At 42.1% G+C, this 26512-nt stretch overlaps 2 protein-coding genes across 7 annotated transcripts in view; both read right to left on the bottom strand.

Moving 5' to 3' along the window:
- The window catches only part of SPG11 (SPG11 vesicle trafficking associated, spatacsin), a 75776-nt gene extending 60454 nt beyond the window's left edge, over positions 1-15322 (bottom strand). For all 6 annotated transcript variants that reach the window (XR_011501646.1, XR_006523363.2, XR_011501647.1 and 3 more), the window contains exons 1-8: positions 14998-15322; positions 12092-12276; positions 11018-11242; positions 9397-9598; positions 5329-5466; positions 4688-5136; positions 3465-3610; positions 934-1066 (exon numbers count right to left, since the gene is read on the bottom strand). Coding sequence is in view for 2 of the 6 variants with exons in the window: in XM_044764990.2 (XP_044620925.2) it covers positions 934-1066; positions 3465-3610; positions 4688-5136; positions 5329-5466; positions 9397-9598; positions 11018-11242; positions 12092-12276; positions 14998-15251 (1732 nt within the window). In the remaining 4 variants the exon portion in view is untranslated. The remainder of the gene's footprint in view (positions 1-933; positions 1067-3464; positions 3611-4687; positions 5137-5328; positions 5467-9396; positions 9599-11017; positions 11243-12091; positions 12277-14997) is intronic.
- A 999-nt stretch (positions 15323-16321) lies between these two features.
- Positions 16322-26512, bottom strand: PATL2 (PAT1 homolog 2). Its single transcript, XM_070502369.1, has 15 exons — positions 26082-26512; positions 25238-25461; positions 24536-24616; positions 23620-23762; positions 23024-23092; positions 22663-22804; positions 21273-21393; positions 21076-21173; positions 20808-20861; positions 20573-20706; positions 20273-20432; positions 19660-19800; positions 18732-18829; positions 18026-18175; positions 16322-17584 (listed from the first exon to the last, which is right to left on the bottom strand). Exons 1-15 carry the CDS (start codon positions 26122-26124, stop codon positions 17566-17568), a joined length of 1677 nt encoding a protein of 558 aa, XP_070358470.1. The 5' UTR covers positions 26125-26512; the 3' UTR covers positions 16322-17565.

The raw sequence follows: 26512 nt of genomic DNA, 5'->3' as shown, positions 1-26512 counted from the left end.
GTTGTCATTTTCTCCACAAAACTAGAGTACAAATTGGCAAAACCTTTCTGAAGGAGAATTTATCAAAGCATTTGAGAATATAAATTGTGTATCTCTTTGATGTGGAAATTCCACATCTAAAAGTTTATCTCAAGTAAATAATTGTACATATGTGAAATTATACACACACATACACACACACAGCATTTATAGCACACTGCCGGTAACAGCAAAATGGGAATCAGTCTACATGTCTAATAGAAGTTTTGTTGATAATAAATAAATTACGCTACAGTCCATATAATGAAAGTCTATGCCATCATAAATAATAAGTATATCTATTATTAACAGGAAAGATGTCTATATTATCAAGTGAAAAAAAATTATAAAACTGTATGTACAGGGAAAAAACTTTATTACCCTACCCCTTTGAGGAGAGGATTTGTATGGCTACCTGGTCCAAAAATAAAAGCTAGGTTTCCTGTTTATTAAAAAGGAAAGCCAAAATCTTGAAAAGTGTTGGTAATGTAGCAAAAAAGCAGAAGAGTCAGGCTGAAAATTCTTATACCAAGTCTCAATCCATAACTCAGCCAGCCACATTGTCACTACAAGTCTCAAGGGTGGGCAATTTTGAATGAAAATCATTCTCTTTTATTCTCTTTTGAATAAAAATCTCTTAAATTTGAAAGATCATCTCCTCCTTGCATATAAAAATACAAAGCACAGTACAGGATATGAACAATAAACACCACACTTAGAATGAGAACATTTATAGGCTCTCACAACTCTCTCAAGTTTCCACAAAATATATAAAATCTCATGACTGACTGAGTTTTGGCAAGTAAATAAGTCATCAGAAAACACAACAATAATTTGAAAGTGATTAAAAAGATAAAAATCATAAATACAACAATACATACATTATAAATACACAAACATTTTTATTCTACTTACTTCTTAAATACAAATGGGATGGAAAGTGGTCAAGCTGATCAGCTACAGAAGATTTTGAGGATGGATTCAAAAGATTTTCCTTGCTCTTCAAAAAGAAATCTACTGTGTCCAGCTGACGATTTTCTATGCCAGCCTGAAATGGGAGAAAATCAAGGAAAAAATTACAATAGGAAAAAAATCAGGATACAGATTTAAAAACAAAAAACTTTAGAACTTAACGTGCGAGACTGAAGGAGACACAAGGCTGTCTTTATCTTGCAGGAGGACCTGGGTGGTAGGGAGTATTCTGACAATGACTAATCATGCAATCTGGGGCAAGTCTCTGCAACCCTTCTGAACACCAGTCTCTGCTTCAGTAGAAAACAGGAGGTTAGCATGGAAAACTTGCAGCTCTACTGCTTTGTAATTCTAGAACTATACAAAGCTAGGAACTTGGGAATCACCCTTACAGTGAAGTTATAGTTCATGTGAATTATAAGGTTAAAGCAATGTGATATAAAGTTAACTGAAAAGCAGGCTAAAAGCACAAGTGACAAGGAAAAAAAAAAAGGTAAATTGACTTCATCAAAATTAAAGACTTTTGTGTTTCAAAGGATACCACTGAGAAGGTGAAATGAAAACCCACAGAATAAGAGAAAATATTTAAAAATCATATATCTCATGAGGGTCTAGTATCCAGAATACATACTTAGAACTCAACAGTAAAGACAAATAACTCAATTTAAAAATGGACAAAGGATTTAAATAGACATTTCTCGGGGCCGGCTCGGTGGCATAGCAGTTAAGTTTGTGTGCTCCACTTTGGTGGCCTGGGTTTCACCAGTTTGGATCCCTGGTGTGGACCTACGCATCGCTCATCGAGCCATGCTGTGGCAGTTGTCCCACATATAAAATAGAGGAAGATTGGCACAGATGTTAGCTCAGGGCCAATCTTCCTCACCAAAAATAAATAAATAAATAAAGAGACATTTCTCCAAAGAGATATACAAATAGCCTATAATAAAAAAGGTGGACAACAGCAAGTCGGTAGGATGTGGAGCTATTGGGACCTTCATACATTGCTGGTGGGAATATAAAACAGTGTAGCTGCTGTAGAAAACAGCTTGGTGGTTCTTCAAAAAGTCAAATGATCCAGTAATTCCATGGCTAGGTATATACCCAAGAGAAATGAAAACATATGGTGACATGAAAACTTGCACATCACTGCTTATAGCAGAATTATTCATAACAGTCAAAAAGTGGAAACAACCAGGGCTGGCCCCGTGGCCGAGTGGTTAAGTTTGTGCACTCTGCTGCAGGCAGCCCAGTGTTTTGTTGGTTCAAATCCTGGGCACGGACATGGCACTGTTCATCAAGCCACACTGATGCAGCGTCCCACATGCCACAACTAGAAGGACCCACAACGAAGAATATACAACTATGTACCGGGGGGCTTTGGGGAGAAAAAGGATAAAATAAAATCTTTAAAAAAAAAAAAAGTGGAAACAACCCAAATATCCATCAACTGACGAGTAGAGAAAACAAAATGTGGTATATCTGTACAATGGAATATTATTCAGCCATAAAAAGGAATGAAGTACTGATACATGCTACAACAAGGATGAGCCTTGAAAACATGCTAAGTGAAAGAAGCCAGTCACAAAAGGCCACATATTTTACAATTCTATTTATATGAAATATCCAGAATAAGCAAATCCAGAGACAGAAAGCAGATTAGTTTTGGGGACTTAAGGGCCGAGAAGAATAGGAAGGGACTACTAATGGGTACAGAGTTTCTTTCTGGAGTGATAAAAACATTCTAGAATTAGACAGTGATGATGGTTGTACAACTCCGAATATAGTAACTAAAATCCACTGAATTGTACACTTTAGATGGGTGAATTTTACGGTACGTGAACTATATCTCAGTAAAGCTATCATTAAAAAAACAAACTGGCACATGACATTAACTTCCAGTTTTTGACCTTTCCGGGGCTGTGTGGTATAGTAGAAAGTGCTCTCACTTTGATGCTAGCTCCTTTCTCCAACCATTTCGAGCCTAAGGTTTTTCACCTACAAAATGAAATGAATAAAAACTACCTAATTCATCTCATGTGGTTATTTTAGGATGAAATCAGATAATGCATACAAAGGAGTGTTTGTGAACTTCATATAAAATGCCATATAAATTCAGGTTATGTTGCTTCTATAGCTGGATTATGAGGCAGTAATAAAAGACCCTTCCTAGTCAAGCTTTCCATAGCTTGCTTCCACTTTATTTAGTCTCATCAGCTTATTGTGGCCTCCATTTCTTGTAATTCTCTTTCTTAAAGTGTTTATTATAATCTTGTATCTTTTAAAGCCAAAAAGGGTAAACTGCTAAGCAGAGTTAGGATAATGAACTGGCCAGAACTAAGCAACTGGATGGGTAAAGACTATAGTTCTTTTTGCTGTTAGGTTAAATGAATTCTCCCAAATCTTCAGTCAAATAAGAGCACATGAGAGAAAACAAGCAAAGCTCTAAAAGCTCTACAGGCATTTAGTTCTGTTACCTCTAGTGCATGTATGGGGATTGAGCACCTCCCCCAACCATTGAGATGGCAGAGAGAGTCCACAGTGCTGGCACTTCCATGAATCATTAGTCTATTTAAAAACTCCTCTTGAGTCAAACCAAACAAAATCAGGGAAAGTCCATTTTCTATAGGAAAAATAAAAGTTGGCTTTAATAAATTATCAGGACTTACGTTTTAAGACAACAGGAATTAATTTCTAATTACTCAATACTTCAGCTCTATAATTGCAAATATAGTTGTTGGACACCAGGTACTATTATGAACTTAATTCATCATGATTTTTCAATGTTTTTAAAGGAGAGTTTTATTTTTAAACACTGACCACAAGGCAAATCCTTGTAAGAAGAATGCATCCTACGAAATAGCACTACATCTTTTCTACTTTGTATTATCTTGCACAATCAATATCTGGAACCTTCAACTATTTACAGAGAAGTCACACTTCTGGTTTACCAAAATAAAACAATAACAGGCTCTTGACATACAGAAATACATGATTATCAAAATTGGGGTACTGAAGAAGAAATACATGGTTAGTTCAATCACGACACTCAATAGCTTTGTAGAGGTTATGGCATAAATGCTGTATGCATGTGTGTCTGAAATATCAAACTCAAATGCCTACAGGGACCAAACAGGTGGCGAGACAAGTGCAAGAAAAGCCTAACTAGAAAGAAAATGACCCATCTAAGAGAACAAATTCAGCTCCAACCCATAAATTACTACATAGGAATGCAGGTCCAGTGTTGCCAGATCTCGTAATTCCAGTAATAGCTGGAAATTCAGATTTTGTGTGAAATCCTTTAATTTTACATGTTTATAATAAATAAAATATTTTTCAAAAGCCTAGCTAGTGCAAGACAAACAAAATAAATCTGCAGTTCATACACAGCCCACAAGCAGCCAGCTTGCAACCTTTGCTTATACAGACTGAGGTCAAGTGAAGACTCGCCAGGTTAAAATCAATCTTTATGACTCTTCAACTTTCTCTTAGTATCTTAGCATTTAGCTGAGCATAAACAACCTTAACTAAAAATCAAACATATGAGACAACGTTACCAAGACTAACACCAAATTTCCTCCATGAAAGATTACCACTTAGGAGAGAGTAGCACTACCACCACCAGGACAGCAGAAGCAAAGGACATTAAGAAAGCACACCTCTCAGCAGTGGATTTCAATCTGATACAAGACATTCTCACCTGTCAAAACAAGGCACAGCTGCTGGTCTCCACTACTGTCTACAGGAATACATTTTTTGCCAAGAGGACAACACTGCATGCCCTGGGTCTCCAGATCCCAAAGGACAATGGTGCAGCCCATCCTCTCCGCTTCCCAAGTAAACAGTGCAGTGAATCCTGTCACAGACACACATTTAAGGATGATGGGTTCCTCTTGTTCATTGATGTGCACTATTTTCCAGGATCTTCCTGGATCATTGGTCTTGGTGTGATCTTTCTGTGGAAAATTATACTGGCGGTCCATTATGTCCTGTGGAATGAAGGCCCAGCCTGGCACACTGGTACCGTGGTTACCAGATTCAGAAGGCTCCACGTGTAAAATATCCTGGAACCATGGAGCACAATGGGAAACCTCCAGCTTGGAGCTCTTTATTGTTTCATTCAATGATGATAGCTGGGCTTTCCAAGACCTAGAAGATAGGGCAAAATTCACACCTGTTACAGCAAAAGGCACTAAGTAAAACACTAAACTAGGAAAAAGACGTACGTTAAAAAAAAAAAAGTGTCTACCTCTGTAAAGACATTTAGTGAAAAGGTACAGAGCAAGCATGATAAAAAAAGGAAATAATAATGGAGTAAATCCAAAAGTGAGGTTTCTGTACCTATCAACTTGGAAGGAAAACTTGGTCAGTTTCATGTTGTAGTCAGAATTAGCAGGATCATCTTCATCTATCTCCTTAGGGCCTTCAATAGGACTGTCTTCTAGAGTTCTTTCGCATAGTAGGTGTCCTGGGTGTTGCCTACATTTTAAAATGGGAGCCATGGTAAAAAAAAAAAAAAAAAGATCAAATACAAATCTGTTGTACTACTGCTCCTATTAAAATTGGGGGTGGAGGTGGGGAGGGGAGGGAAGTGTGTCAGAGAAAGCAACAGTATAAACAATAAGTCTCCCTGAAGGGACTCCTCCTTATCTCCACTGCTTATGGCAGAGTGATAAAGTCAACCTTAAGAATCTGACCCATCTGTAACTATGTGTGGTGATGGATGTTAACTAGATTTATTGTGGCGATCACTTCACAATATATATATTGAATCATTACATTATACATCTTAAACTAATATAATGTTCTAGGTAAATTATATATCAACAACAAATAAAGAATTTGACCCTTAACGGCAGTTAGCCTTATGAAGAGATAAGAGCATTTATCGTCTACTATATTGCAGATGTTATGCTAAAAACTTTATATAATTACCTTATTTAAGCCTTTCAAAGACCCTATGAGGTAAACATACCCCCATTTTATAAATACAGAAACCAAGGCTCAGAGAAACAGTGGAGTTGAATTTGAACCATGTCAACATGATCATAAAGCCCAGGTTTCTAAATCACTCACTATACCACTACCACCAAGTAAGACTTAGGCTGAGACCATGGGAATGCATGAAAACTAGGAAGGCAAAGTATGAACGCAGGTGTAGGTAGGAGAGTATATGCGGAAAGAGGGCTGTCACATCTCAGAAACACAAAGAAGGCTAGGGGGGCTAAAGCATAGCAAATGAGAAGCAAGGTGGTGTGACATGAGGCTGGAGAGTTTGGCAGGAGATAGATGGTGCAGGGCTTTATGGGCTAATAAGGATTTTTAGCTTTACTTTGGGGGGAGGGGAAGGAAGCTAAATAACGGTTTTAAAGCAGAAAAGTGATACGACCAGATGCAGAAGAGAAGCTCGGGGGAGAAAGGGAGGCATTTAAACCTCCTGAGCACTTCGCTAAATTATTAACTATTAACCCTTTGAACAATTTGAAGGTAATATGTTGACATCCATTTGTCAAGGAGATGATGAAAAGAGGTTAAAAAAGGCAGAGTGACAGAAAATATGATGCATGGAGAAGGTAGTTCCACCACCAACAAAAGGTAGATACTCTGTCCCCAGATGTTCATACTTGGCTATACCTCTGATAAGACAAGCATTTCAACATTACTCTGGCTACTCTACAGAGGATGGATTTGACAGGGTAACAACAGCCATGGGGAGACCAATCTCAGGATGGTTTAGCTAGTTCAGGTAAGCGATAATAGTAGCATGGATCAGAGTGATGACAGAGGAGTTAAGAAAAGTGGACAGATTCAAGAAACATTTAGAAGGTTGAATGGCTAGGACCTCGTGATTAACTAGATGTGGATCTAATGCTTAAAAGAGGTTGGAGACATAGAAAAAAGAGGAAATGGAAAAAGGGCCCTGAGAAGGAAGAAATGGGATCCAGAGCACACACAGAGGAACGGGCCTTCGTAGGAGGGGAATCCCTCCACTATAATAGGAGGGAAGACGGAGAAGATGGGTATAGGAAAGTGGGTTTGTAATTTAATGTCAGAAACTGAGGGAGCTCCCATGAGGAGGGTCCTACTTCCTTCACAAAGTAGGAGGCAAAGTCACTCAAAAGGAGTTGGGGATAAAGAGATGAATAGTGGTTTGAGGAAACTGGAAGTTTAAAAACATTGTTGTAAAGAATGGGCTCATGAAAAATCACTGTAAAATTTCCCAGCAATATTCAGAGACCAGCTGAAGGTAATGAATGTGAACTTATAGTGGTATCAATTTTCCATTGTCATTTTCTCACAAGTGCTCAGTCACTTGCGTGCAGGAACAGAAAAGGCAGAGTGGGAAAAAAAAAGATTTTGTCAGACCAAGCATCATCACAGGGCAGGAGCAAGAGTTTAGAGTGCATGCAAGAAAATGACTGACATGATAGATCACATTTATGCTGGAAAGGGAGGGAACTGAACACAAGAGGGGGCTGGAGAATGGAAGGTCAATGAATTGGAAATTCCAATGTGGTCAGATGACGAGTGAAGTGGGAGTACTTGAGTAAGCAAGCATGAAAGTTTGGGAAGTTGTGGTCGGAGACTGAGACACGTAGAAGAGTGACTGGGGGAAGAGCAGTTTCAAATAATGACAAAGCCCAGGGTATGACTCTGGGAGTGGACAACTAAGGTAAATTGGAAGAAAAATTCAATTACAATGAATTGAAGGAACAAACCGTGAGTTTGGGTTCTCAAGGCGCTTCTAAACTCTACAGGAAACATGAAAAAATTAGGGAAATAATACAAGACTACACAATTAAGTGCTAAACTATAGTTCAAAGCAGATGTGCTACAGGAGTTTGAAGAGGAGAAAAATTGTAAAATGAGGTAAAATTACAAATGGAAGGGGTTTTAGCAAGGAAAGGCTTCATGAAAGAGGTAGATTTCAAAGGGTGAACAGGACTTGATAAAATAAAAAGGAGGGACTGACATTCTGAATCAAGGGGAAAAAAGAGCTAGGGCCAGGAGGCAGAAAGGATAAAAACACTTTTAGATTTCAGAGCACAGTCAGAAAATAAAACATGGCAGTCAACTCCAGAAGAATTATACTAATTAAATAAAATTCATGTAAAAAGTTAGTAAATAGAGATCACTCATTTAGTTGGACAGGACAGATCCCTAAATTTACTGCAGGGAACAGAGCAGCAGCTCTTCTTCGGCTGATGTTACAGTAACTGAGTTCAACGAAATTTGTTCAAAGGAACGTGCCTGGTGCCCTCGTCGGAGTTCTCTCGGAACGTTGCCCGAACACCAGAGGAAGAGAACCCTACACTCAAGGGTCGGAGCAGCTGAGTACGCTTTCCTCCCTCCTCACCTGTCAGACTATTTTCCGAAACAGATGATTAGGAGGTAACTCTACACATACAGGATATGTTTTAATCAGTACAAATGGCGTACTGGTAAGCAAGCACACAATCTGAGAATGTGCTAGTCATCCTTGCTCAAAGATTACCAAAAAAAAAAAAAGCATTAAAAGGCCATTTAAACAAATGAAAAAATCACAGTGGTAAGAAGTTCCGGTAGGTGTGTGAAGACGAATTTACTCTTTCTTACAATCCCAACAACAAGCAATAAAATCCATCAAAGTGCATTCCCAATTATCCAAGGATTTGTTTACCTCATTCACATTAAGTTAGGACCAAAAACCCTTATGGTTTTGAACAGCCCTAAATACCGAAAGTCATAATGCGGATTGGCTTACTTCTAGACAAGCAAGTTGCAATGAACAGGCTGCTCTGTGCGTGTGTGCACACTCACATACACACATACTCCTCTCAAATGTTATAAAAATCAGAAGCAACTAGAATATCTAAATCAAAAAGCAACACAAATAAGCACTCAATTTTCAGTAATATATGTAGACAGCCACAAGTGTGGCCTCTACAAGGGAAACACTGAGGAAACTCTCAGCTAGAGAAAGCTAGCTTAAGACATCCTGTCAAAGTGCTTTAAGAGAAAAGTGAGCCCCAAGCCACATAAGAAGCAATTCTAACATAGGGTCAATCTCATTTCTCTTCTACCCCAATGTGGGACAAGAGGAGAGTATATAACATATAATGGCCAAGGGCTTTTAAAATTGAGCTTGATTACTTTTTTTACTTATACAATGTGATGATATAAGCCACATAATAACATATATAAACCAAAATGAAAACTTTGATGTACATCCAGAAATAAAAAGGTAGCCAGTGGTTATTTGCACACATCATGATATACTAACAACCTCACTATGTAGTAGCTAGAACATGATCTAACCGAATAGAGAAAGAAAACTGGTAAAACCAACAAAAAATTAACAAGTACATTTTTAACCTCTTATGACTCTAATTATCCACCCCAAATTAGAGACTGTAGTAATCCACACACCTGAAATACAAATTTAAGTTAAGAGCAATTGCAGAGTTGGAGGAGCTGACAATCACTACAACATCTAGGTCTTGAGACACTTTCAGTGAAGTAAAAGAAGAAATCTTGGCTGGCTCCTGTTGCTGCTCATTACACATATCTTCTTGGTGAAGTGCTAAATCCACATGAGCTACATGTGTACCGTCCACAATGTCAAAAATATCTTTGAGTTGGAGTTAAAGAAAATGGCAGTCTTATGTATGCCTAACCATTTAAAACACAGGATGGGAGAGAGCTATTGAGCTCATTGCTCCAACCTTGCAGGTACAGTAACAGCAGGAAGACTAGACACTGAGGCAGCCCCCATCACAGCAACTCATGGCTATGAAGTTGGTGGTCCAATAAACAGCCTGATAAAGTTCACTCAACAATACTTGCCAAATACACACTATGTGCCAGGCCCTGGGACACTGCTAATATTTTCCACTCATATTCGACAACAATGCTGTCCAAGAGAAATATAATACGAGCCACATTTATCATTGTAAATTTTCTAGTAGGCTTATCAAAAAAGTAAGAAACTAGTGAACCAAATTCTAATAACATTATTTTACTTAACCCAATATATCCAAAATATTACAACATGTAATCAACATAAAAAAATTGAGATATTTCATATCCTTTTTTTCACACAATTGTTCAAAATCTGGTATTTTATAGTTATAGTGCATCTCAATTTGGACACTAAATTTTCACTGGAAATACCTGATCTGTATTTAGACTTCATAAAATTTACATTTGAGAACTTGGAACAAACAAAGTTGTTCCAAATAGACTTATAAGTTCTCCAATAACTGAATCAATTATCAGCTTTTAAATTTAAAGCATTAAATAAAATTAAGAATTCAGTTCTTCAGTCATGCTAGCCAATCTCAAGTGCTCAACAGCCATATATACCTGGTGCCTATCGTGTTAGACAGCACAGTTCTATAAACTGGCAACAACAATGAAGTTACTCCAATATTTTACATTTTTGCAAAAGAAATTTTAACACAGGTTATGATGTATCTAAAATAGAAAAACCATTCCTTTAACTTAGAAATGAAAGTTCCAAAATCATATAAGGGGTGATTTTTCAAGTCTTCAAAATAATTTTGCTGATGATCTGTCAAAAAAACTGTAATATTTTCCAAAAACAAATTAGAAGTAGTTAAGCAAACCATATGATTCACTAATATGAATCATCATTAGAGATAAGAGATGGACTATATTCATACATGAAAATATATGTATCACATAACCCATCATCTAAATCCTTGCTGGAACAAGCATATGGTAGGTATTTAATATTTTGAGTAAATGGATAATGAAGAGCATATACAATTTAAAAAGAATGCAAATTGGATAAGATGATTTTGAACATGGAAAAATATATATGTATATACTGGAAAGCATTTGAATGGAATATAAAGCAATATAGTTGAGTATTTTAAGTTCATTAAGATCTTTTTTCCCTGAAAAGTTTTACTGAAAAATGAATCATTCTACCTATACCCCGGTCCCTAACGCTAAGAGTCTAAAAAGGCTCATCTTTCTAGGTATTCTCTGCCCTTGCATGTCACATCTTTACTGCGAAGGATACAGATCCAGCCTAAACTACTCAAAACAAAGAGAATTCCTCTGCAGAGCTGCGAGTCAATAATCCTGTCCACTGCCTGTGCAGGCAGAGGTAATGTAAAACAGTTGAGTACTCTAATCTCAGCATCTCTTTCAGGAAATACAACGTGCAGGATGATACACTTGTTGATGAACAATAATGATGTGTTATTGTGAAATGACAGAATTCTCAAAGATAATAAGGAAATACCTATGAAAGAAAAGGATATTATTTCAAATACATTGGTCACAACTTCATAAGTGGTAAATTTGATTCTGTAAACATAACACAAACAGGTAAAACAAAAAAGAAACAGCACTTGACTTAGTCCAACAGTAGGTAGTTATTGTTCGTACCCACCTAAGCAAGTGGTCATTGGAAGGTAGGTAAGAAGATGAACAAAGATGGCCTACAATGTCTTTGTTCCTTCTGTTTATGGCCCAAGTCTGATAGCACACCAGAAGGCCTCACAAGGACAATGAGACTTTTTTTTAAAAAAAAAAAAAAAGAAGGAAACTTAAAATCAAGTGTGGCAAGTATGCTACTGCGCTAAAAACAGAAGACTGACTGCTTTGATTTCTGCTCCCTGTAGCCCTCGAGGACACAGTAAATAGCTGTGTACCCAGTCTATATCAGCACTAGCTAACAAAAATGCGTCAACCACAAATGCGAGCCACATACGTAATTTTAAATTTTCTAGCAGCTACATTGGAAAAAAAAAGAAACAGGTGAAAGTAATTTTAATATACATTATTTACCCCATATCTAAAATATCATTTCAACATGCAATTAATATAAAAAACCATTAATGAGATATTTTACTTTTTCAATACTAAATCTTCAAAATCTGGTATGCATTTGACATTTAAATTTCATCTTAATTCACGTTAACCACATTTCAAGTGGTCAACAGCCCTATGTGGCTAGTGGCTACTGTCCTGCACAAGGCAGATGTCCCTCCAGGATTTCACCTCTATAAGAATTTTTCCTGAAATATATAAAATTACCTAGTAATGTCACGGATTTAAACATGCTGAAAGACTACCTGTAAATACTTACTGATATTTAGACCTTCAACGAGCTTTTGCAATCTCTCCTCACTATAGCTATACAAAATGGTTGCATCACATCTTCCATCTTTCAAATTAAATTCATAGATGAGCAGTTCATAATTGTCAGTAAGAGCGAGCAGTCTGGGCTTGTCTGTTGGTGCGCTGCTGTTATGAGAATCCTCCCACACAAAACTGAGGAAAAAGTTTAGATTATTTATTATATTCTATATCCACGATATTTACCCACAGTAGTGAGGGCAGAAGGGCAGAATGAGTAGACAACAGTTCTCTGGTTCACCTAGGAGCATTAATTCTACAGTTAACTTAGGAAAATATAACCCGCTCTAGGACATCCCATCTCTTCCCCTTTCCCGTTCCTCACATCTTCCTCCTCGGCCCCCTTCATGCCAATACAAGAATATAGGAGTGGGTGGTAAAAAGGGGGCATGCAGCAAGAAATGGTGGCTCCTTTTATTCCTTCATCCTTAATCCTGACTGATTTGTTTAAAGGAACTGTCATGATCAAGGATAAGTTTCAAAAACCAAATATTTTATTTGTATTAAATAATGTTATGTATTATGTATTTTATTTATATGAGATGAGGCTCACAATTAACAAAATAGGTTTTGCTAAATTAAATGCTTTCAGTGACGTAAAAAGAAAGCGATTGTTTTTATTTAGACTTTGAAGACTCATACAGTACACTATAGAATAGCTCTGTCCAACAGAACTTTCTATATGATAGAAATGTTCTACCTAACTGCATTGTCCAACACAATAGCCAACAGCCACATGTGGCTACTGAGCACTTGAAATATGTGTGAATAGTGCAACTGAGGAAATGAATTTTAAATTTTAAGTCACGTGTGGCTAACGGCTACCATGCTGGACAACGCAGTTGCAGAATTTTTAAAGCAGTGTAATGTCAACAAACCAACACTGGTTAACAAGGATGGAAAGAGACTAATGATGCTACAGCTTCAAATTAAATAATAAACTTAAATTACATTTTAAAAATAAATGGGCCCCAATTCTGAAAAAAGTGCAATAGAATAAGATGAGGCTACCATGCTGATAAAATTTCATCTTTTCAAAAAAGCTTTTTTTCTACAGAAGTAGTAAGTTTTGGGGCCAGCCCCGTGGCCAAGTAGTTAAGTTCGTGCACTCTGCTTCAGTGGCCCAGGGTTTCACTGGTTCTGATCCTGGGCATGGACCTAGCACCGCTCGTCAAGCCATGCTGAGGTGGTGTCCCACATAGCACAAACAGAAGGACCTGCAACTAGAAAACACAACTATGTACTGGAGGGGCTTTGGGGAGAAGGGAAAAAAAAAAAAGAAGATTGGTGACAGATGTTACCTCAGGTGCCAATCTTTAAAAAAATAAAAAAGTAGTAGTAAGTTTTATAACTAAAAAAATTGAACTTGGTGCTCTTACATCCTTATTACAGAAGAAGACTGACAACGGTTTATATTTCCATCTTTATACCTAGACTGATGATTTTTCATGAATATCCAATTCCTGACTGTTTACACTGAAAATCTGGAAAACAATCTAAATATCGAATACAGAAAAGGTTAAACAAATTAAGATATTTAAAAGGCAGAATACTGTGACACCATTAACATCATTAGCACATGGATTATACTGCCACATGGAAAGGTAGCAAATTTTCAATGAAAATAAAATACAGAATGTACAGTAATTTCAACAACATAAAAAGGACTATATAGATCTTGAGAAAAGTGGGAAGTAAACCCTCAATACTATAAACTCCTTCTTATTTTTACCCTATGAAGTATTCTAATCGAATTAAAATTCAAGTCAAATAAAAAAATAAAAAAGAAGCTCTTGTTGATCTTCCTCTCATTTCATGCAGTAGCTTATGAACGCCCCCATCACTTCTTATCTTCTGTTAGGTTCTCAAGCACCTGAAGAGTTCTGCTTCTTGTCTCTGTTTCATTCCTTTCTCTACAGGTCTGTCTTCATAGATAATACTGCTGAATAAACTTGTTGCTAGGAAGAGGAATCTCTCCTTAGGGGAAGTCAGAGACCAGGAATAAAGAAGCCAAACACAGAACAGGTTAAAGCATTCACTGTGATTTACCAAACGAATCTCTACTGTCAGGCACTGTTACAGCACCTGGAGATTTCCACGTAAGACACCTCTTGCTATTCAGTCTTAACGAGATCGTTTCCAAAATGCTTTCTATTATTAAAAAGAGCCCAATCAAAGACTCAGAGGGCACTCACAAACTTAAGGATGTAAACTCTAAGTCCTGGACCGAGAATTACAGAAGTGGACAGTAATACATGATTGTAATTTTTCTCTATCTTCCCAAATCACGCAAGTCTCACACGTAAGAATTGTGTCTTATTCGATTTTTTTTTTTTTTTACATTCCTGCTAGGTAACAGTGAGAGCGTATAACTTATTTGTTGAGTGAATAAATGAATAAACGAATGGACAAATTAGACTGTACTTGAAGGGGGGAAAAAGGCCCATATGTGAAGAAAATCGCTATTTGTTTTAGGGGTAAGAAGAAGATATTAGGATGACTCAAACTAGAGATGATCCCCACCTGGCACCTTTAACGAATTTAACTGAAAGAAAATGGGCATGGCACACAGCACACTGACAATTAACCAACTATGTGTTGATTAATTAATCAAGTATGTGCTGAATGAATAAAAGAATCAGCGTCTAAGCATGCCGGGTCCGCCGCTGCCAGCAGAGGAATCGGGAAGCAAGGGTGCGGGATGCAACAAAAGCGAGGAAAACGTTCGCTTCTGAGGCATTTCCCGCGGCTGTCATTCCTCTCCCGCCACCTCCACGCCAGGAGGGGGACACTGGGGCCAGCCGAGCGAAGGCTCCGGACTCCCCCGCCACTGCCCAGTCCTCCCGCAGCACTTACTGCCGAAAGGGGCCATCCAGGCGGCAGCCGCCCCCGCCCCGGCCTCCGGGCGCCAAGGAGAGCACTTGAAGGCCGCCCGAGGCCGTCAGGCTCCCCAGAACCTCCTGCTCTCTGTGCAGCTGCGCCCGGGCCCCTAGCCGCCCCGTTGTCTCGGCGGGAACTGGCACCAACAACATAGGCAGAACCCGCTCCATGGCTGCAGCGTTGCAGCTACAGCCGGCAGCGGCACTTCCGGCCGCCTGCTCTGCAGCCATCGTGGCTCGGCGGTTTCTTCCGGTCACCCGCGCCGGAACCCGCCTGCATCCTGGGCATGCGCAGTGTAGCAGACCCGCTCGCAGACCCGTGCCTCCCGGGGAAAGCTGCTGAGCTGCGTCTGCGCAGTTACGTTCCCAGCTGTGGGGGACATACGCAACCGCTCCAGCAAAGCCGCTTCTGCCTTTGCCTCAAGCCGGCTGTCTATTCTGAAACAGCTGAGGGCCTAATTTAGCGGCCTAAGGCAGGCTGTAGCAGCTGTTCTCACACGTGGCATTACCCTTTGCTGCTTTAATCTGGCTGCCTCCTATCTATTGGAACACTGTTTCTGTCTCTCTCCTTGGCTTTTCTTATTGTGCTTTTGTTTGTTTACAGGCCCTGGGGTGGTGCAATGTCCTTGGTAGTGTGGACGGATCCATCATGAAGGAGTTGGCCTAAACGCTGAAGTCAAACAGTATCCATTGTTACAGGCTGGGAAACAGGGTGGGCAAGGGCTGGAGGTGGTAGCGTTCCTGTTTCATTACTCCTTTATTCTCAGGGAAGTGGGATCTAAGATCGTCAGCAAAGAGGGAGAGGAGCAGAGGAGATAGAGAATCGGTGGGGAGTAGGCATTTTGGAAAGGTCTCCTAATAGACAGCAGTACCTTTCCTATCAACACATTCTTTTCCACAATCAGATGGGGTCACATGGCTATTCACGGCCAACTCCTCCATGTGTGCTGTAATTCCCATCCCCTGTTGTTCTAGGATTTTGTGTCTGTAAAGTTGTTTATCTTCTGTATTGGTTTTCTCCCCTCTTGTTGGAGTGCTTTCACACATGCTGTTATGTCATTCTTTAAAAAAAAAAAAAATCGTCCCTTAGGGGCCAGCCTGTGCCTGAGTGGATAAGTTCGGCATTCTGCTTAGGTGGCCCAGGGTTTCGCTGGTTCACATCCCGGGTGAGGACAGGGCACTGCTTGTCAGGCCATGCTGAGGCAGTGTCCCACATGCCACAGCTAGATAGACACACAACTAAAATATACAACTATGTATTGGGGGGATTTGGGGAGGAAAAAGCAGGGGGAAAAAAAGTTTGGCAACAGTTGTTAGCTCAGGTACCAATCTTTAAAAAAAGAAAAAAATCATCCCTTAGCATACATCGACCACTGCCTACTGTCAAATTTCTGCTTCCCTTTTAGAGAATTCCAAGTTGACTCCGGTAGTCAGTCCCTCCCTCCTCATCTCAACCCCTGTCCACCTCGAGGTCCTCAATGATCTTCATATTGCGGCAACCAGCCATGTCGCTCTATCCTCATCCCTCACGCCTTTCTTAAAGTACTTTCTTTTCAACTCTCCTACCACCACTTCCATAGTTTTTCACCTATTTCACTGATAACTCCTCTTCAGTCTCCTACGTTACTTTCCTGTTTAAAATTCTGACTTCCCATCACAGTTAAAAAATTTTTTTTTTAAATCATGGCTTACAGATCTATACCCTGCCTACTCTTCTCCAACCTCATCACTCCACCTCACCCCCATCTGTGTACTACAGCCACTTCCATTTTTTCCTGAAACACACTAAGTTCATTTTCACTTTGGGGCTTTGTGCTCACTCGTGTCTCTACACGGAATACCTGTCACTCGTTTCAGCTTAAATGTAACCTCTGTTGACAGGCCTTCCTGGACCATTCCACTCCAGTCACTCAATTTTGTTTTCACCATGGTATTTCTCACTAGATGTTTTGTGACAGTCCCTGTCCAACCAGAATGTAAGCTTCAAAAGAGCAGGGACTTTGTGTTGCTCAGCAGTGTTACCCTACCACCTAAAACAGGGCCTGATTCATAAAAGGCACTCTACTGTTTGTTGATGAATGCATGACCTTGTTTGTCAAGTTAAACCAAACATTTCATATCCCAAAGATATTTATATCCAACCCTCTTAGCTCAGGTAGGGCTCCTTTCTCCTTATAAAAAATGGCAACCCTGAAACATGATCATTTCCAAAGTCATACTTTTGTTAGACATAAGGCCTTATTCCTTATGTTAAGGACAATCTTGAAGCATTTACACATAAGAAAATAGCTTTCATTATACCTAATTTACAAACAAGTTAACACATTTTTCTATTATCTCTTTAATTATACCTTATTATGCCATGCCTTTTTAGGCATATCATTCAGGTTTTTAAAGAAAGGATAAGAAAATGTTTTTGGGCAGGGTCTTCCAATATATCAAGGCATAATAAATGTCTTCAGACTGTCTGGATCCCTGTAGACATAGCCCATACAGCTAGGATCTGATTAAACTTTTCCCACATGTACATATTCTAGAACAATGATCAGTAGATCCAGGCAAGCCTACAAAGAAAACAGATGTTAGCTGCAAACACAAATCCATTTTGTAAAGTATTTGTGTGATTTGACTAGTATCTGACTCTTTATAGCAGATGGTAAATTCTGAGAACAGAGATGACCTCCATGTTCACGCTTATATTTTGGAATAGTTGTCCCTCCTATTTCTTGAATGAACAATTCAGCTTCTCTAATTCTTCCTTCAAATAGCTTAGCATGATAAATGACCAAAGCACCTGGGAATAAATTAAAAGTTTTGGCTGAAGAAACAGGCCACAGGGTCCTAACTTGGAACGGACTACTTACTCAGTAAATGCCACAGTGTCTAGAAGTTCTAAAAGCATGGTATCCTCCATACTCATAGTTTAAAAGAAGTAGAGAGGTAAGTGACAGAACCTAGACTGGGCTTGAACAAAGGGCTATGACCTCATTTCTGCCATCACTTACTCCATCCTAGCCTCCAACTGCTGTACCAATTGTTTATCCACGTGGTGACAGAACAGGGGAAGAAGGTTGCTGGGAAAGGTTAGGGGTTCTGCCAGAGAGGCTGTAGGCATTTGGGCTATCTCCCAGGCAATCAGAACCACCATGTCTGTCCTGGAGGCAGAGAAGAAGAAATACATTGTAGTCTTTGTATTTCTGCAGGAGACAGACTCAAGGCCAAGGGTCCTTATCCTCTGCTACCACTATCACTGTCTGTGCACATAGCAATTAAGAGATAACATTTGCATGTTTGGTATGCGCCAGGCAAGGCTTAGTGCCTTACGAATCTTCCTCTTATTTAATCTTGAGAACTCTAAGTGGTTAGTACCATCACCCCTTGATCCCTTTTTATAGATGAGGAAACAGACTAAGAAGTGAATTGACATGCCCAAAAGTTACAGTGCTAGTAAGTGATAGAGGCAGAATTCAAACCTAGGTCTATTTGACTCTAAAGCTTGTCCCCTTAATTACTATGTTACACTGCCTCCCATAGGAAACCAATAGTCCAGGGCACTAGAGAGGGAGAGAAAAAAAAAAGAATAGCTACAACTCTGCGGGTTATCCCTTCTCTGTCCAACCTCCTCCTTGATGCTTCCATAGACCACTCAGGAAATACCTCATCTGGCTCAGCCCACACGTCCCAGGGGTACTGAGGCCTTTATGATCTTACCAGGTGGTATAGTCACTGTTGGATTTCTCTAGAGAAGAATCCAGGGATACCAGCTGCTCCCCATGACTTAGCAGGGCATAGAGCAAAGATATTCCAAACTGCAAGTGATCAAGTGTTCAGGGTAAAATGAGTTCACCATAGACATTCAGTGTTTCCCTGGCTCTATCTTCCCAACTGAAAGGGCAAGTTCACAGGTACAAATGGAGCCCAACACCCATGAAACTGTCAGGTTACATTGGCTGGCCAAAGAACTCAGACCTTTCCAAGGAAATCACTTCTCTGAACTTTCCCCAAAGATTCTTTTGGGGAGCTGATTTAAATGCACACTCATGGACTCCACCCTTGGGGTCAGCGTCTGTAGATCAGGAGTAAACCCAGGATTCTGATACAGGTAGTTTGTGGACCCCACTCTAAGAAGCATGGCTTAAGCAGAGATCTTCAGAGTGGGGTTCACAAGATAATCCACTGGGTTATTGGAAGAAGACGCCAGAACTTTCACTTCTGGAGTCTCATCTTTTAAAACTTTCTATCTTGTATTTATTATGTACCTAATATTAGCATAGTGTTACATGTATATGACTTATGAACAAACACATGGGTGATACTGTTCAGAATTGTTTTACTAAAAGGGATACACAATCTAAAGAGTTTGATGACCTCTGCTCTAGAGATCCACAACAGCACATCATCAGAGAGCTTGTTAGAAAAGCTAAGGCATGGGTCCCACCCCAGGTCTACTGAATGAGGCTCTCTAGGGGTGGGACCACGTGTTCAATAAGCTCTCCAGGTGACCCAAGTGCTCTCTAGAAATTGAGAAGCACTACAGAGGATAAGATGGAGAAATGAGAACATTCTCCCACTCATTCTTTGCCAGTGATACCACCTGGAAGACATCCCTGGAAAGAGAAAAGCCTCCCAGGTGTGTTACCTGATTCTGAAGCACCACAGTGACTGGCCGCTCTGAGGAGCCAGGTGCTAGCAGCGTTAGTCCCTGAAGTCCTTGGAGGAGTTCATGGAAGGTCAAGTGACTGATACATCTGTCCAGAGGTTTGAACAACATTTGTAGGGCCTGCAAGAAGGTCAGTAAGCACCTCTCTCAGATTCTGCTACAATTTCACCTCCTCCTACCTCACCTCAACCCCCTTTTCTTGCTGACCTGCCTTTGGCACCTTCCTGGTCAGGTTTTACCAGGCCTATAACCACTCACGTCTCTCCATCCCTAGGCACAGGTCCTTCAATACCTACTTGTTCTAGGATGCCTTCCCTAAGAAAAGTAGATATGGGGCTCAACACTTGTCTCAAACTTCCACAGCACACTCACACCTGTGCAACCATATGCCCATGTGTTTTTCATTCTTTGTACCTGAAGATGATCAGCTGTTCCCATAGTAGTTTTAACTCCCTTACCTGAGGGTGGCAGGGTCAGCGCCCCTCACTGCCCAGCACTTTCTCTGCCATCTCTGGGAGTGCGGAGTGGAAGAGGAGGAAAGATCCCTAACCTGACCACAAACCATCCTCTTCTCTACTCAATGCCACAGTACCTGATCAGCCACATCCCTCCTGACCAGAAGGGGCAGATGGTGGGTGATAGCCAGAAGAAGGCTAACAGCTTGATTCTGGGGCAGGAAGGGGAGCATCCGGGCCACTAGGGCTTTCCCCTTCCTCACAGAGAGCACCTGCAGGAAGCCATCTGCTGCCTCCCTACAGGTGAGATAGGAGAGCATTTTCAGGGCTCTGCATGGAGGAGAGGACTACCTGTTAGAAAAGAGGAACAGAAGCAAAGCCAATGTCTTTGCTGATCCTTCCCTTCCTGGGCTGAGGTGTGACCCTCCCATACTCACTCCAGATTATTCTGCTCCTGGGTCTTTAAGGCCAGGAAGAGCTTCTCCACCTGGTTGCTCTGCTGCTCAGAGTAGCAGGGTTCTGGAGGCCCATCCTTCTGGCCTTCCTCTATCTCTAGTAACTGAAGGAACATCTGGGAATTCGAGGGTGGGAAAAGCGGAAGAGGTAAACTTGAGCAATATCCCATTCTCATGGGTAAGTTAGGAACTCATCCCCAAGGAGCTGATAGCTCACCTTCTCAATGTGGTGCAACACCTGAAGCCTCTGACTGCTTGCAGCTCCTGCCTCCTAGGAGAAAGGGTCCCTGGCCATCAGCCTCACCTACAAAGCAGCAGCTCAGGCCTCTGGAGAGCTAAAAATAGAGCTGGAAAGGCTAGGCACAAAGTCTGATCACACTTCCTCACTCTTAGGTCACAGTCTGAACGTAAGCATGACAGTGCTCCAGACCTTTCTTCAAAACAGGGGAAGAGAAAAAAAGGTTCTGGGAAGATAACACTCCTACCTGCTCTTGAGTTCCATGGGGTACAGCATCAATAGCTCGGCGAGGGCTGAAACACGTTGATACAGCTACCTGGCCCAGGGAACCCTCAATTCGAACCACTGCACAAAAGGAGTTAGGAGAGGCATATTCTCCTCCCCTTTCCACCCTATGTCCTCTTAGATGTCCAGCCCATCCCAGCAAGTCAGCCCTGGTCCTACCTGACTCGTAAGCCTCTGCCTTCTGAATGTAAGGCGTTACCAGCTTGAGGGACTCAACCTTGTTCTTTCTCCCAAGTAGCTCGTCATCTGCCTGCTTCTTCTCTAGTTTCTGATAATACTTCTGCGAGTCCATGGAATAGAAAAATGTATGCTCATCTTCTGAACTTAGAATTAAGGGTCTCAAGTGCAACCTCTTAATACACCCTTTCCTACAGTATTCATTCCAGAAATGATCCTGGCACCTTAGGGCCTTCTAGCAATTGTCCTAAAGCATCTTACACACCCTGGGTCTCACGCCACATACCTTAGAGTCCCCATACTAAGGACTTTAAGAGTTAGACACCATCGCCAGATCTGGTGGAAAGGCAGAGAGCAAAGTGGAAAGCCAGGAAGCAAACCTGTCCCAGCATCTGCAACCTTCCCGCATTCCTTACTCCCAAGTTACGCGCTGCACACCGCATATCCTCCCCCTCCCCATTTTAATTTTGTGATCCTACCTGTGCTTTCCAAAATCAGAGTTATCTGATGGCATGTAGACCATCAGCAGCTTGAAGTACCAAGAACACTATTGCCAATTGGCCTGTAGGCCAGTTTTAGACTTCTCAGGATTTGATCAGCAGCTCTAATATCTTCTTAAAGAAGTCTGTAAAATCCCAAGCTAAAATAAAGCCACTGAGAGTCAAACAAGAATTTGAATAAAGCTCCTTCCTTTAGGAGCAGTGCCAAAAAGGCAAGAGTATAAAACTATTTCACTTTCAATGATCCTGGCACAAAGAGGAGAGTTTTTCAAGTGTAATGGAAAGAAAGAAACTAATGTAAACAGGAAGGAGATCAAGCTGGAACTGTGATGGGGGTTCATGGAGGTTCAGGAGAAAGTGAGACACAGCCTCAACAACCCAAAAACCCATAGACAAAGACTTGCCCCATAAATAAAGGGGAGATAGGAAGCAGGGGGAAATGAGTCAAAATGTCTGCCAGCATTTGTTCAATTCAACAGATTGAATCCCACTATTTATAAGATCCCTGTTTTAGATCTAAAAAAGTGAAAAGTAGATGAATGTTTATAACAAGACATTTCTAAGATCCACATAAGTGTGCGAAGGTGGAAAAGTCCGTATTTCCATGCCGAATAGGGGGAATTCTTGGCAAAGGATGGAGACAAAACCTGAGTGTGTTTGGGGAATTGTAAATAATCCCATTTGGCTGAAGTATAGGAGAATAGAGGGGAATGAGCTTGGAATGTCAACTTTAGAAATATGGCCCCTATCCTGTAGTGATTGCCTCACCCACCTGAATGGACATGGCCTCTAAGAGCTGAAGAGAGGATCCGAGAGGGACCAGGGAGTTCAGGCCCCAAGGTCAGAGGCTAGGAAGAACACCTGGGGCTCACCTGGTAGTAATAATCATCCAGGCGGGGGTTCTCACTCTGCAGCTGAACCATCTGCACTTTTATCACCCAGTCCTTCTCTTTTCGGGTCATGAGGTTAGCATAGGGGTCTGGTTGCTGAGACCAAGGCTTCTTGGCTGGGGGACTTCAAGCCAGGAGGAGCATCCCTTTAGATTCACCCACCCAGCCACAATGAACTTCCCAAGGAGTGGTGAGCTTGGAGTGGTGCTGTCAGGGAAGGATGGGAGCGAGTGCAGAGGTGGGCAACACCGTGAAAGTCTTAATTGTACAGGGTCTTTGGGAATCACAAGGGAATACCCAGCATGCAGACGAGTATCAGCCCTGCTGCTTGTCTAGACTTTACCTTTGCATTCGACTATGCTGCTGCAGCTGCAGGAGCCGTTGGTGCTGAGGGTGAAGCTGGGTCAGATGACTGGGAAGACTTAGAAAGAAATTTGGACTGGGTGAAAGCAAGCTCTCAGCTCCCTACCCCTTCAATTCATTTAGCCTCATCCTAACCTCAGCAGGACATCAAAGGGAATCCTATCTGTTTATGTGCCTCCCCAAAGTCAGCCACATGAAACATCACAATCCTAGCTCAGCAGGGCTCACATTCTCCTCCAAGATAGATTTTTCTGCAGTTTGGCTGCAGGAAATCTTGACACAGTAGAAAATCATTTACCCTGTTTGTCAGGAGTTCTGAGTCCTAATCTCAGTTCTCCATGCCAGCTAACCACAAGTAAGTTCTTTTTAGTCTTCCTGGCCTTCCATTTCCTCATCTGTAAGGGAGAAGGGACTGGACTCTTCCTGAGAATTCTCTTTTTAAGTTTCTATAAGTAAGTTTCTGTGGCAGCTGGTAGAGTGGCCCCTACTCCTCATCAGCCCCTACCCTTCTGAGACTTCTAGAGAAGAGCTCAGCCTGTCGTGGATGCTGGGGTACCCGGCACCCTGATCCAGTACCTGAACTTAGGAGGCCAGGAGGTCGGCAGGCTGCAGAAGAGAGATGGGTCTGGCAAGAGCAGTTGATGTCCAAAATGGCACGCTGGAGAGTTGGCACTGGGAAACTTAGGCCGGAAAAGAACTGGCGACAGGTAGTCCAGGGTCTGGGAGAAGAAGTAAGAGGTTTCGGACCAGGGCATCTCCATCAACAGAATGCTGCTCTTGTTGCCAAGTGCTTTTCCTACCTCTATATTCTCACCTGTCTTTTTCCTTAAGAACCTCACCCAACATTTTGCCATCTTGGGGGCCCTCAAGCCAGCTGTGAGGGCACCAGACTGTGGATCCTGCTCGTTTCTAACAGGTTTGTCACCTCCTAGGGCGCGCCTCTTCAGTCCCCGACACTGTGGGGCATGTGCTTTTCCTACTGTCTGGAAAGTCAACACCTCTCCCTCTCCTCTTTGTAAGTCTTGTCTCAGGCTCTTGTGTCAGCTACTGGGGTGACACTTATGTGTCTCTTTTCTGATTCATCCGAGGTCCTCCCCAGAGCTGCAATTTGCTTCTCATTCTCCCTGCAGATTTCCTGCAATTCTTCTACCCCAGACCATGTTCCCATTATGCAGTTAATTGAAGGGCAGGTGCTCTTTCTAGCCCTAAGCTCAATGCTGCTCATCTGCTGAAATATTTTGTAAGGTGGAAGTAGGGTCCTAGGTTCTTTTTTTCATCTGAATGGCCAGCTGTCCCAGAACCACCTCTGTCATTTACCAAGCTTACCTACATTATGGACATCTCCCACCTCCCATACCCACACTTCACTTTGGGTGCTTCATCTCCAGAGCAAGGTCAAGAGCACTGAACATAATGGAAATAAGGGACACTTAGCACGCTCCTTCTCAGCACCCAGTTACTTTCTCATAGGATGGAGACTAGAGAGACTCACCTGCCACAGAAAGTGCAAGGAGGTAGGTGACATCCCCAGCACATCAGGGATCTTGATTCCAGGGGAACTAAGACCACCTCTCTGGAATAGGAGGAAGGAAAGCCCAGGCTTGAATGAGCCCCTGTGGTGTTTTCTACGTTCATGTGTGTCCATGAGGTGTGGCAGCAAGGCCAACAATTTCCACCACCCAGGAGAACGGCAGCCTGGCCTTCCCTCATAATCAAAGGCAACTGGGCCAGGACCCCTCTCCTTCCTCTGAAAGGATGCAAGACTGGTATCTCAGGAGTAGGTTGAAGGAGGGTCTAAGTCACTTCTTTCTACATGTGATTCCTTGTCTTTCTCCACTGGTTTCGGGAATCCAAGGGAATAAATACCAGTTATGGACCATTGAGACACAGGGGCCCAGGGTTGAAGATGACTCACCTTCAGCACCAGGAGCAGGACCAGCACCTATGGACAATGCACAGCCCTGCTAGGACCTGATTTTTAAGGTGAAGCCAGCAGCACAAACTAAGTCGGAGATAGGAGGAAAGGAGGAAGGAAAGAGAGAGTCCCTACTGGGGTTCAAGCCTGAAATAGAAAGTGTTAACCCAGAACCTATCTTAGAAAGGGGTAGAGAAGAGGAGAGGGATGTTTAGCAACAGTCCATGAGCTGCAGACAGTTCAGGACAACCGTGCCCCCACCCACTCCTGCCATAGTACCTGGGTGTTATGGACAGCACTGAGCACGGCTGGATCCCCAAGATCTTTCTCATCCTCCTCCTCCTCCTCTTCTTCCGGGTCTGGGGCTAAATCTGGATCTGGATCCAGATCATCCTCCCCCTCCTCATTTTCTTCCTCTTCCTCCAGTTGGGAGGCAGACACCAGCTCCTTCTCTGGAGCCAAGGAAACACAGGACTTGGCTGGGCCTTGTTTTAAGTGGGGGCCTGAGGAGGAAGTAGACAGGGGTGCAGGTGTGAGGAGTCTCATCTCGAGAGGCTACTTCTCAAGAGCGCTTCTGTTCATAAGCCATCTCCGCACCACCTTCAAACAACGCCTCTTGTTCTAAGGGTTCAACTCAGCCTCACTACCCCAGGGGGCCCCTAACTGTCCCCCATGGAGCAAATGGAACCGGCAGGTAGCAAACACCTTCACTTTCCACACGTCCTCTTCAATTGCCTCATTAGATACCACCAGTCTTCACCTGCTCTCCCCCACCTGACAGCCCTTTCTGTGCCTCTTTAATCAACCGAGTTCCAGCTGCCCGGACTCACTGCAATTTAACCCTTTCTGTGCCAGATACTTTACATGTACGGTATATATTCATTTGACTCTCGCAACAACTATATAAGGCTGTTATTGATAGTTTCACTGTGAAGGTGAGGAAAGCATGGCTCGCAAAAGTGATCTCAGTCACCCAGCGTGATGTAGCAAGTAAGGAGAAGAGTTTGGAATCACTCTCAGCGATTCTGGACACCCAAGCCCACGTCCACGCGCCTAACCAGACCAGCAAGTCTCTGCACCCCTGGGCCTTTTTATCCAGATAGCACGGACAAGTTGGTGATACCTTCAAGGCATTTCATCTTTGCAGGCTGGCCAACTCCCTCCATGGCCGTTTCCTCTGGCGAGAGAGCTGTGTCAGCCTCTAGAAGGTAAACCTGGGACAGAGAAGAGACCAAGAGGCACCCTCCTGCTCAGTAAAGATAGCACGGCACCCTAAAACCTCCGTGGTCTCCTCCCAGCAAGGTTGTCAGAGGAGTATTGGCCCAGGGTCTCGAGCAGGACTGCTCTAAACCCCCACCCTCTCTGACCTCACCAGCCCAGCTCTAGGGAGTTGTCCTGCAAAGGGACAGAAATGAGGGACAGGTCTAGTTGAAGGAGAAGCACTCCCGTGCAGACATCACCAGGCTCCGTCTGCGCACGGTGAAGTGGCCTCACAGCTGCCTTGTTGCTGACACGCACCGCCTGACAGTTGCCGTCGTTCTTGCTTAGTTTAGC

This window comes from Equus asinus, chromosome 2, assembly GCF_041296235.1.
Source record: "Equus asinus isolate D_3611 breed Donkey chromosome 2, EquAss-T2T_v2, whole genome shotgun sequence".
Classification (NCBI taxonomy): Eukaryota; Metazoa; Chordata; class Mammalia; order Perissodactyla; family Equidae; genus Equus; species Equus asinus.
The sequence above is the reverse complement of the archived record's forward strand: the minus strand, read 5'-3'. Positions and strand labels throughout refer to the sequence as shown.

What these genes read in the sequence shown, in the direction of transcription:
- PATL2 (XM_070502369.1), bottom strand. Translation starts at nt 26,124, where the DNA reads ATGGAGGGAGTTGGCCAGCCTGCAAAGATGAAATGCCTTGAAG. An exon ending in AAAGATGAAATGCCTTGAAG is followed by an intron (nt 25,462 to 26,081) that starts GTATCACCAACT and finishes CTTCCTCCTCAG; the next exon opens with GCCCCCACTTAAAACAAGGC. An exon ending in CCCATGGAACTCAAGAGCAG is followed by an intron (nt 20,862 to 21,075) that starts GTAGGAGTGTTA and finishes CCTTTCTCCTAG; the next exon opens with GAGGCAGGAGCTGCAAGCAG.